This window comes from Diadema antillarum, unplaced genomic scaffold (assembly GCF_040938485.1).
Source record: "Diadema antillarum isolate AM-2024a unplaced genomic scaffold, OU_Dant_1.0 scf00000071, whole genome shotgun sequence".
NCBI classification, from domain to species: Eukaryota; Metazoa; Echinodermata; class Echinoidea; order Diadematoida; family Diadematidae; genus Diadema; species Diadema antillarum.
The window spans coordinates 12,135,877-12,149,163 of NW_027270960.1; the positions used below are offsets into that span (position 1 = coordinate 12,135,877).

Consider the following 13,287-nt stretch of genomic DNA (forward strand, 5'->3'; position numbering starts at 1 on the left):
TTTTCTTACAAAAACTTTCGAATGCATTTTACTTTCATGAATCTTGGCTCCTTGTGAAATTTACAAAGTGTCATGAATGCCAAAATTTTTAGTTTTACAGTATGTTTAAGTTTTTTGTTTTGTTTAAAACTACCCACTGTTAACTTCTGAGAAATCATTGCGACATGCAGTTGCACGTTTCAAAATAAAAAGAAGGTACATTACTGAAATACTCAAGCTATTTAAACTGAAAACACTTGCTTGTCATTGTGGGTCATGCTCTGATTCAATCCCATCAAACCTCTACAGTCTGTCGACATGATGCTGAAGATTTTTAGAACTACTGTAATTTCTCTGAGATGCAATCAGACATTCTATTCCACAATGGGAGGTTCCTGTCCAAGTCTGGCTGGAATTCTGGCCTCACTGTCTCTGCAAGTTTGCCCAAGAAAGTGGACCATAAACCATCCAGCAATCAGAGTAATGGGTCTGTTTGCTCCACTGCCATGAATAACTTACAGCCTTGTCATGTCACATATCTCACAGAGTGAATTGCCGCTGTAAAAACGGCGCATATATCTCATCTTTTCCCGTCCCTGCACTTAAAATTCTACCCCAGGCTTCCTCCCGATTTCCACATCCACCTCTGATAATTCACAGGCACAACAAAGTTTGTGGGATGAATTAAAGGTACATGTATCTATATGATGATAGGATTTCTATCACTGTATCAGCAATTATTCACTCCAAAGTCTTGATCTCTGTGTGTTTCATATTTAAAGGACAAGTCCACCTTCATATACATAAGGATTGAGAGAATGCAGTAATATTAGTAGAACACATCAGTGAAAGTTTGAGGAAAATTGGACAATCCGTTCAAAAGTTACGAATATTTTAAGTATCTGCGCAGTCACTGCTGGAAGAGAAGACTACTACAGTGTATGATGTCATATGCGTACAACTATATAAGGAAAATAAAAAGAGAATTTCACAAAACTTTACTTTTTGAATAAAGGGCATATTTCTGCGACTTGCTACAGACGTATGTTAAGGGTAATATTATTCCCCCTGCCTTCTGAAAGAGAGAAGTCGAGTGTTCTTTTGTTATGCAAGAAAAATGGAAATATGTTGAATTTTCTTTATTCTTTCTTTGTATCGTTGTACTCATATGACATCACAAGCTATAGTAGTCTTTTCATCCAGCCGTGACTGAGCAGAAACTTCAAAAATTCATAACTTTTTAACGGATTGTCCGATTTTGCTCAAACTCTCACTGATGTGTTCTACTAATATTGGTGCATTCACTCAACCCACATGTCTATGAAGGTGAACTTGTCCTTTAACATTCTGCACTGAGTAAGTAAACAGTACGACATACAGTGTACAAACATTGTACATGTATCACCATTTATACAACTGGAATCACTTTGATTAAGAAATTTGTCCAATTTACAAATTATGTGGAAATATTTAATAATGCCTAATATGATTCTGACAAAATACAACAAGTTTTTACTTTTGCTACTTACCATTTTCAAAGTGGAACTTTTCTTTCCAACAGTATCAATCATACTTCTATCAATAGTAATTATACATAGTATAAATGAACATCTACCATCCTCATCGATCATTTTATTATGTATCTGGATTATCAATTAATATAAATACATGTAAGTATATTGGCAACTTTTGTAAAGAAAAACAAAGCAGAAAACAATAAATGTACTAATCTCAATTTTCTAATTTGAGCCATCAGATTGTCGTTCAAATCACTTAAAAAAATCTCAGTTTAAAAGCACTTGTAAACAAGAAACACAAAACTTTCACCTTTGAATGCCATAAAATTAAATTCATAAATTTTATGTATCATTGTGGAGCAGTTTCATGGTATCATTTGAGGTACAATTTTGCATCATGTATAATGTGTGCTGTGTGTGTGTGTGTGTGTGTGTGTGTGGACGTGGGTGTGCTGCTCAAGGTTTGTAATATTCCTTTTACAAACCACTCCCCTGTGGAATGGGTAGAGAATGGAATGTACAATACTTCAGGACTGATTGATTCAATTTCTAAACATGACAACTCTCCTGCCTCCGGATTGTAAATACCCAGGTAACTGATGACTGGCTTTGACTTTGATGAAGGTTGCCATGGTGTTTCAATTATTCCAAGTTTCAATGAGTAATTAGTTTTAATAGCCTTTTTCTTTTTGCAAATGTGGCTCTAGATACAAAAAATCCACAGTTCTCATAAGACTGTACCAACAACAGCTTGTTTTCAATCACTCCCTGCTGAGTTTGCTGTAATGTGTAAAAATATCCCATGAGCATCATTCAAAAATACTCTCTATTGTTATTTGCAGAGGAAATTTGACCACACATAGGTTTTATATTTATCATGTATGCACGCAAAAGTTGTGGAAGTGTGACTGTACCAACACAAATTTCTATCCTGAGGACAGAGGTATGATGTGGACTGTAATTGCTATATCAATGGAATCTGTATGAAAGCGTACTACTTTTCTCTGGAAATCTCAACATTTGTGCACAGGTCTATGGGAAATACGCTTTAGCAGAGATTCCACTCCCAAGTACACATTACTGTAAAAGTGGTTTCTTTTGTGTTGATTTTATTTTCACGCTTTGAGGTTGAACCATACATCACGCGAAAATGTTTTCAACTCGCCGCAGTGCACCGATTGTTACAACGCTATTGCGCACATACACACATGAAGATTCCGCGCATTGAGTGTATTGATGGTCAACACACACACAGCGATACCGCGCAATGTAGGTATATACATAGTACAAGCATGTTATAAAGTACTTGAGAGACAGGATTTAAGGTAAGCCTGCATTTAATTTTAATTTTTATTTAATTCATAAAAGAATAATTGGATTATAGTTTGGGTTTTCATGTGCAAAATAAAACAGTTTTTGCTGACTGTGAATTCACAGATTTTGCAGACCAAAAATTTAAACACACACAAAAAAACCGGCACCAATGGAAAACGCGAAAGTATCTGTACGCGAAAGAAACCACTTTTACAGTACAATAAATTGTATGCATAAAATGGGAGATTCTCCCAGCAAACTGAAGACTCTGATCGCGGGAACATGTGCACAAAATAATGTTTGCAGTTTTAATGCATTGTCACGAGCATGAAGCATAACATCCCTGTCGGCTGGAGTCCAGGCTGCACTTTACTAGAAGGGCCCTGGAAGCTCAGAGGGTTACAAAATGTTCTCTGGTGCTATTTTTTTCAAACATATGACAAAACTAAAGTTTAGCAGAAGAAAGCTAAATTTTAAGTAGGAGAAAATACATCTTTTTTGTAGGTTAACCTAATCATAAGGATCGCGCCGATATTTTCGGGGAAAAAACGGGCATCCGAAGCTGTGCTTCAGTGCAAGGCGCCGTCAACGAATTGGAGAATCAGTGCATGCGTCAGCAGGTCTCTCTCTTGTCAAGGTAATCCCTGAAGGAATTACGAAGTATAATATTACATATATTATTAATGTCTGATTTTGCTGAGACTTGTCCTTTCAGTAAGCACGATCTTTAAATACAGCAGACTTGAATGTGAAGGAGAATTTCACCTTAAAACCCCTTCACTACTATTTCTTGCTGTGGATGCTGTACACTGTAGAGTGATGATGAGAGTGTTACCAAGGTGTAAGAGTCCCCCCCCCCCCCCAAATCAGGTGGAGGAAAGGCAAATCCCATCTCTAGCATGATAGATGTACACTTGTTCAACCTCCTAGCTCCCATACCCTCATCAAATGGAGACTATTTCCCTACCACCTGCTCCCCCCTCCCAGAACAAGAACACGGAAGTGTAAATTTTCATTTTTTATGGAAGGATTGTCCAATTTTCTTCAAACTTTTGTGCTGTAATGTTCTCATACTGTGGTCTGCAATTACTGAAACCACATGTATGGTGTACACCTGTCTGGGGCAAATTCCCTTGCATCAAACTTTGTAAAACATTAAGTACAAATTCAGATATTAGAACTGATATGTGATTGGTACCAGCACACACACACAAACACACACACACACACACACACACACACACACACACACACACACACACACACAAAATCTAAAGTAAACAAATTATCAAAGTTGTCTAGTATCATATGAATAACATTCTTTGGCAGATTTTGTACGTACATACAGGAACATGCTCTGAATTACACAATGTATAATACAACAAAATTGTAATGTACTCTGAATCTCTCTTCCCCTGTCATCCTGGATACTGTATCCGTAAGCTGTTCTTTTTGCAAGGGTTTAACTTTCCACAAAATTCACAAATCACTGCTGGACCGCGAATTTAACAAGATGCAAAAATATCTCGAACTGACAGGCATTAGTGCACTTATGATACATGTAGCCTCAGTGTCAAAACTGCTAAAACAAAATCTCGCAAAATTGTCTGTGACCTCCTCATTCAGGAAAATATCTCTATGCAAAATTAAAAGCTTATTCAGTATTTAAGAACTGAAATAGAATCAGCAAAAGTGAACATGGAGTTATGAAGCACAAAATGACTGTGAAACAATTTACTGACACTTTCAATTTTGAGGGAAATGAATATGTACAATAACATTTGAACCTCAGTGAAGGATTTAAAAAACCTTAGAACTCAACTTTGGCATCATTTATTGACACCTTTACTGTACAGGCACACATACAGCAGCTGTACCTAATACTAGTAATAGCTACTGATTGGGAAAAGACTGAAGGTGACTGTACAGGTTGAACTACTACCAATAGGTGCATTCGCATTGGATTTACAAACATAACGTGGTAATTCAATTTGTACTGTTGTCATTCACGAAATACTGTACCATGGTGTTTCTGTAAATCACCGCACATGCAGATTGGGTCTCCAATGGGGAAAGACACAAAGTATGTGTCAAGTCATGTAAGAAATATAAGCACTGTACGATCAGGGGTATTTTGTGGCACGATTCACACTCAAATATTGCATGAATATTTCTTGCCAAGTTTGAATCAGCATCCTACATACTGTGCCAGTATTTTCCAATGCATTTTGCTGTGTAATTTCGAATGTTTGTATGCATTCATATCACGAAATACTGTGGTATTTCACAGTCAGCGAGAAAGCACAACCCTCATTAGACTCCATATGGTGAAGCACTCTACCCAAGCTGCAGCTGAGATTTCACAGCTGTAGTGTTGATCACTTTCATTCTCCTGATTGAGGAGGCAGACTGGGCTAAATTACACCCGTTCTTCACTGACTGCAGGTCTTAATTAGACGCCTGATAGCGTTTTCTCCTTCTCCGCTTCCTTCTCATCTCTGGCCTTCCTTCTCAGGTTTGATGTCCGTTAATTGTCACCAACTTTACCATTCTGAACAGAACTCGAGTCGTTGGAAAAACACCCATTTTGGCTGAAACCTCCTTCCTTGATAAATACATTGTAAGTGGGAGGCTTGTAAAAAAGTTACGTTCCCTTTCACTTTTATAATGAGGTACCGATGTATCTTTGACCCAGATATACCAAGTACTAAACAAGTACAAGTAAATAATACGTAGGTCCTATGTATTCTGAAAAATGTAAATGAGAAGGACACACATAGGCAGTGTGTAATTCAATTTACATGTAAGATGAACTTTTTGTAGTGATATGATTTCAGCAGTCTTGTATAAGCACAACACTGAGTTATGGTATGACTATCAACACACATACCGACAAACGTACCAGTACAATCACTTCGTTCTTGTATTATAGAATTCATGATCAATATCAAGTACCAATGCCAGCTGAAAACATTCTCATATTCCAGGAAGACCAATAAGTGTGCTCTGTATACACTGAATGTAACACAGTTACATGGTCATATCAGACCACACCCATTGTGCTGTATACACTGTACCAATGCACAGTATACAGTGTATAAATGCAGCATACAATCTACTGCATACATGCAGGTTGGAAACATGAAAATGTGTGTTTTGCGACCGGATTCTTCTGGAGGTGCAGGATATCCACCCACAAAATGAGAAAATTAGCATAACCAGGACATTAACAAAATTGCAGGGATAAAGCAAAACTAATGACTGTGGCATACAATGTATTATACATGAATACGAAATAATATGTAGTAAAGGAGAAACGGTGCAGAGCCACCTCATGAGGTTTCCCCTTTTCATACCACGCAAACATCAGACTCTGCTTCTGTATTTTCTCTTCTTTTTTAATAGGAGCTATACCATTTGCTATATTATCTGCTTTTCTTTATTGGTTTCCCCAGGTATCTCCTTAATGCTAACCAACCCCAAAACAATCCTTTCACAACATACTTGTATAAAAATAGGCAATTGCTTGCAATAATCTACTGTAGTGGTCACAATTTTTGCAGGGGTTATTGGGATAATTCAGTCTTCAAACAAGTCACAAAGTGGCACTGAGATATTTGGCCATATTGTTTTTCTTCATTAAGTCTCAAATTTACAACTACTGTACATCATACGACTGTACATTTTTCACGAGTTTACATCTTTTTTCCTCTCAGAGTAACTCCCCTCATTAAAGGACAAGTTCACCTTCATGGACATTGAGTGAATTGATTTAGTGAATGCAGCAATATTAATAGAACACATCAGCAAGAGTTTGAGGAAAATCGGATAATCCATTTAAAAGTTATGAATTTTTTAAGTTTCTGCTTTTGAAGGATAGAAAGATATTTTCAGTGTTCTTTTGAAGAAATGAGGGTCAATACTAGAGTTCTACAGTAGTCACTGCTGGATGAGAAGACTACTGCAGTTTGTGATCTCACATGTGTAAAATGATATAAAGAAAATATAAAGAAAAGTAAAGATATTTTCACTTTTCTCACATAATAAAGAACACATGACTGCGATCTTGCAGAAGGCAAGGGGAATAATATTACCCTTAACATACGTCAGAGACGAGCTGAGGAAATGTGCACTTTTTTCAAAAAGTAACATTTTGTGAAATTCTCTTTATATACTTTCCTTATATCGTTGTACGCATGTGACATCATACACTGTTGTAGTCTTCTCATCCAGCAGTGACTGTAATACTTTAAAAATTCATAACTTTTGAACAAATTGTCCGATTTTCCCCAAACTTTCACTGATGTGTTCTACTAATATTACTGCATTTACTCAATCCACATGTTTATGAAGGTGGACTTGTCCTTTAAGATATATTATGTAAATATATCATAGATATCATACACATTTAGCTACAACATCCTGGGGTTGTTTGCTTCTGCAAATAAATCAGTTGGCATTTTGAGATGTTTTCGTTGTTATTCTATACGTGCTTACCCCCATCATCAGACCCCATGGTGACACCTGTTCTGTCCTGCTGGTGTCCAGTCAGCAATATCTATTTCCTGCAAGAAAAACAGAAAAAAAAAATGAATGATGAAGGAATATGATCTGAAGACAGGAAGGAGATTTTGAGAACAACTCTTCATACACAATAAGGCCATTAATTTTTGTCATTTTCATGTCACCTTGAATTTAAACTTCAAGCTTCATGGATTCATGTAGGCAGACTATGACAGTGCAGCAATAGTTAAATTGCAACTTTTCAGAGAAATCGTTGTGGCTAAAAAACCATTAACTACAATAAAAGTCAATCAAACATGGCTTTGCATAATGAAATGCAATCACAAAGGAAGATACATGTAAGTCTTAAGAATTAAGTGGCAATAAAAAAAACAACTACAGTGCTACGAATCGTTACATGTGAGAGAATGAAAAGATTATATTCTCCGTATCTTCTTACTCAGTTGGGATATGTACAATGTACATCACAGACAAAATTTCAAACAGAGTTCAGAAAATGAAAGCCGTTGCTAGGAATGACAGGAACTGTAATGCTGATGGTGACGATGATAATAATAATAAAGATGCTTCAGCTACATTCCCATGTATGCAGAATGTCAATAAGACTTTGTACACATATTGTTTAGCCAGCAACAGCCCACAAGATAAGAGCAGGAGCAAAGGGAGCAGGTTAATAGCAGGAAAAGGGAGAGAGTAAATCCTAGCAGCTTTGTGGTTTCCAGCAGCCTGTGGGAGTGGCTGTACCTTGTACAGGTACATGATCACTTCAGGCTTCGAGCAATAGCTCATTAGAGTGCAGGGCTAAAAATATCACGCACGTCATGAACACAACTACACATTTTCTTCTCCCCCCCCCCCCCCCCCCCTCTCTCTCTCTCTAAGTACGCAATTTTTTTTTTTAAAACACACCTGGGATGCAACAAGTTTGGCAGCGCAAAATTTTACTCCTTGTTCTCAGAGTGTTGTCTCCTGCCATCCTGAGGGTTTGAAACCCACCTGAAATTTGTGTCTCAGCCATTGTGTTATTAGGCCCATTGTTGCTTGTACAGGTTTGTATAAAACAATATGTGAAAACCCTGATTTTTCCCCCATTTATCATTCACACTGGCAGAAAAACATGAAAAAGGCAAGCAGGCAAACTAAGGGCTTACTTGCCATGATTTTTCAAAAAGTAATATTGTGAATGTATCCTCCTTGCAGTGTATTACAGTGAGGTATGGTATCCCTAATTAGGCCCAAGTACCAGGTATTCACAAAACACACTGTAACCTTTGCTCTACACCTTCATGTATGCACACAGTAACAAAACAGGATGAAACATGTGACCAGCAGATATCATCACCTGATCTAATTCTCACATGTGGATGCAGTTCATATCTCTGCTGAATGAAAAGTGAAACTTTATTTTTTTTTTGTCTGATTTTGATAAAACTATCACCATTATGTTTGAATGATATCACTCTAGAAATTGAAAAGCAAACTTGAATATGAACAAAGACTGGAGTGAAAGTTCAGTTCACTAATTTGCTGTCCATTGTACATGTAATCACCAATAATGGAGCCTTTTTTATGACTGATCAAAAGTCATTGTAAAATCCGGTCATTAAAGGCCTTATTTACCATAATTTGCAGATGAAACAAAAACCCAGCTTTCGTGCTTCAAAATAATTCTAAAATGTGAGTTACATGTAGATATGATAGTTGATCAGTCATGTTTACACAATTCTAAACTGTCCCTTACACATAAAACTACTTTGGGGCTTCACTATCACTAAAAGGTAGTTCACTCGATATTCGCTTGAATCTCAGAGTGATGTGAGTGTCAGTTCAGCATTGGGAAAACAGAGTACTGTAGACCTGTTTTCTGTCATGATAATGATTAGATTTGATAGTTTGCCTAGCCATTAGGCTAGGCTGCATTATAATTGTGTATTGACATATCAATGACACCACAAGCGTGGGATTACAGACAGATGGTTTCTTACCTTTCCTATAGGCCAGCATGGAGGTGATCCACCTCTCTGCGGCCAGCCATTATTGCTTTATGTTCAGGTACTACTGGAGCTCTTTGTACACGTATGTTTCACTAATCAAATACTGTAAAAGTGGATATTTTCGCAGTTCTAAGTAATTTTTTGCGCTTGGCTGAGTAAGATGAGTTTCGCATGCAGAAGCAAGACATCATACATGTACTGGAACATACAAAAATTGTATGGCAAACAAAAATATTTGTGTGCTTTTATTTTCACACTTCAGTTTCTGGTTGTGCGGAATGCATGAAAATTTCAACACTGCGAAGATTTCCACTTTCACAGTATACAATGTTCATTTCATATGCTAAGAGTTTTGTATTCGATCAATACACCATGGAGTTTGTGACACATCTGTAGCTAGTATGGAAGGTCATATGCAATCAGTGGAAGGAGAATTTATTCAATGACTTTAATAGTCAAACTTTACTCTAAATATGATTCCAAAAACCTTTCACAAATAAGATAAGAAACAGGAACTTTCTGCGATCTGTAACCCCTCTGAGTTTTATGATGCCAGTTGACTTTTTTGTCGGAAATAGCAAAGGGTATTAAAACCTCAACATGAAAAGCTCAATTCAAAGGAAAAATTCCTTGAAAAAATCTGGTATTATATATGACAGTACACTTATATAAAGCTTCCATTTGAATCATTTGTTTTCTCTCGGCCCTTCAATAGTACAAACATTTGGTGATATTTTCTCTCCATCTTTATCAAAACTCTCCTAATTTTCAATACCTGATAACTTGAGGTCATCGAGAGCATTCTACTTTGAACATCATTTCTACATATAGTTCCCACATATTACATGTACTGGTAAGTGATTTCATGAAGTAACAATTATTTTTAAAGCACGCTTGGCATGGTGCCATCACGTACAATACATCTGCTGACTAGATGATGAATTTTTAAGTAGATTCGAGTAGATATTAAAGTACAAAGTAAACCTTAATGAAACGGTGCTCTGTAATCAAATGATTCTGGTTTCAAGTAAAAATGATGCTTTTCAAGCTCATAAGGGAAAGGATTATTCCTGACCTTTGACCTGTTATTTGATTTTGCCTCAGGTCAACTTGAAGCAAAGCAAAGCAAAGAGTAACACTGCACAATGTATATTCTGTCACATTGTAGACATCACCTGTGAATTATATATGCTGCATCGTTGGATTATGCTATTCAAGCAAAGCTTCACTACATTCTGTTCACACCAAAGCATTACATTTGAAGGCGTTTCCTATAAATTCCCCTTCACTGTGCCAAGGGTGAAAGGGATATGTAGGACATTCGTATTCATCTCTGCTGGTGCCAGCAAACTTTAAATGTAAAGGAAGCTGGCAAGGAGAGTAAATCATCTGAAATTATGCTGGCAAGTTCAGGAAGTTACACTTGTAGCCTATCTAATGACATTCATTCTCTCCTAAGCAGTCTCAGGAGGGGTACGCTACTTGCAATTTAAATTTGTAAATGATTAATTCATGTTCACACTGAAAAACATGTATAATTGTCATGCTCTCAGAATTGCCATGCTTTCAAAAGTTATGACATGAATTCTCAAACTGCCTTGGGATCATAATTTGCAGAATCAGAAATTCATAACAGGTACTTAGCAGCAGTGAATTGATCTTCTGTCAGTGCACATGTCATCTCTCAAATATATAAATTTCTGGACTGGGAGTTCTGGGCCATTTTCGAGATTTAAAAAAAAAATGCTTATTACGGGCAAACTCTCACGGGCTTTTTACACTTGCAAATTTTTGCTTAGTCCCGTACCAACGGTGGGGCTAAGGGGGGGGGGGGGGGGGGGCCTTAGCCCCACTGTTGGTACCGGACTTTCCTTAGCCCACTTTCTGTTTACACTTGTTTTTGCCAAAGTGGGCTAGCCCCATCGATAGTCCCGTACTATCTGGCAGTGCAAAATAGCAGGGTTAGCACCGCAATTGCGGTGCCAAGCAAGCGAGTGTAAACAGAACAAAAAAATAATCCTGGGCTAAGCGACGGAGACGAAGTCCGACCCCCACTGACCAATCAGAAACGAGGTATTCAAGTGCTGCCGGTGCGTGCGTGTACGTGTACAGTACACAGCATAATCATGAATATTCATGTGGTTTGGAAAGTACCGGACTAAGAAATACGAGTGTAAAAAGGTCAATTTTCTCCTTACAGTTGTAGCCCCGGACAAGAGCTTAGTACAGGACTAATTGGCGAGTGTAAAAAGCTGAAAAAATTGGTACGGACTAACGATAGTGCTGGGTCAGAGAAAGTACGGGGTTAAGAAACACAAGTGTAAAAAGGGCTTCACTGAGATCTGGTAGTCTGGAATGATGATAAAGTTGATGTCAACTTCACCGACAGGGTCAGAACCTATAATGTAATAAACATCCTGTGGGAGTGTAGTGCAATTGAAGACTGATTTCCTGGCCATGCATTGAAACGATAAAGGAATCGTGAGGTGATTACTCAGTTAGCTGTCTGCCAGCCCTTTCAGACAATTGAAAAAAAAAAAGCGCCTCTCTCGTAATCATCTTCATGAATCATGATTGTATTCACATTTCGAGTGAAGGACCCCTTTCAGATGTTCAACTGTAACAAGCAAGAGTCCTTTCACATGATAGAAAAACCTCTCTTGCAACCATGTTTTATTAATCACGTAAATTTGTAATCTTCATCTGAGATTTGGAGGTACATGTGAAATGCTCACCTGTTAATTGGGAACCATTTTCTTTAGGTGTCATTTCCACCGCTATAATCGGAAGCACAATCTGCTTTATCAGAACAAATTCTGGCTCCACTGCCCATCATTAATGTTTAAAAATAATCATAATTTACAATAACTGTGCACTGCTATACCCACATACCAGGTTTCATTACATGTGCTTTGCACAGGCTAATACCAGCCATCGCCTAAAAGCGGGAGCACTGCTTAAAAGGAGAAAAACTTGTCTCCCGACCCCTCCCTATGAAATGGTGACCACTGTACAAGCTTCCTGATCTGTCGATCAAACTTGCAAACTGTATGCTAGCAGGGAGGTGCTCCCTGATGCTAGCTACAATAGTGCAGCCCATGAGATTGCATTACATTTCGTGTGGTTTGTGGGCGGATGTAAATGTAGGGTAGAGCTTGAAAGTGCCGCCTCGTCAACCAACCATGTATTGGAGGTCAGTTCTTTTAGATGGGAAGTGCACACCATAGATTGAGCAAATCAGGATTTGAAAACACCTCAGCACCTTGATTTGTTAATCAAGATTCTACAATCCTGATCAAAATGATTTTCTCTTAGATGCAAGAAATATCTTTAAGTGCAATTGTGATTCTTTTATACAGATTATAATCACTATTACATGCGAGATTTTCCCACCGTCTGAAAGGGGGATACTGTAAAACATGAAATATTCGTGGCACGAAATTTTCGCGAATTGGAGCCGACGGCCTTTTTCGTGGCAAGAAATTTTCGCAAATTGCCTCTTGCATTCAATGCATATAGTGTAGATAAGAAATTTCGCGAATCTTGGCGCTCGCGAAATTCGCGAAATTAAAATGCACGCGAACATTTCTCGTTTTACAGTAGTTGACGACTTGAGCAACAGACTGGTTAAAGGTGGGGAGTCATATTGATCTTTTGATGTACAGATTAATACATTAAAAGCATTAAAGGACAAGTCCACCTTCATATACATGTACATGTGGATTGAATGAATGCAACAATATTAGTAGAACACATCAGTGAAAGTTTCGGGGAAATCGGACAATCCGTTCAAAAGTTGCGAATTTTGTAAGTATCTGCGCAGACACTGCTGGATGAGAAGATTACTACAGTGTATGATGTCATATGCGTATTACGATATAAAGAAAATAATAAGACAATTTCACAAAACTACACCTTCTTGATAAAGTGCACATTTCTTCAACTTATTATTCCCCCTA

At 37.6% G+C, this 13,287-nt stretch overlaps 1 protein-coding gene across 1 annotated transcript in view; it reads right to left on the reverse strand.

Annotated features, from left to right (window-relative positions):
- LOC139717045 (probable phospholipid-transporting ATPase IM) overlaps window positions 1–13,287 on the reverse strand; it is a 94,148-nt gene that overhangs the window by 65,366 nt on the left and 15,495 nt on the right. The window contains exon 2 of the mRNA XM_071628557.1: window positions 7,308–7,375. Coding sequence (XP_071484658.1) covers window positions 7,308–7,326 — 19 coding nt within the window. The 5' untranslated portion in view covers window positions 7,327–7,375. The remainder of the gene's footprint in view (window positions 1–7,307; window positions 7,376–13,287) is intronic.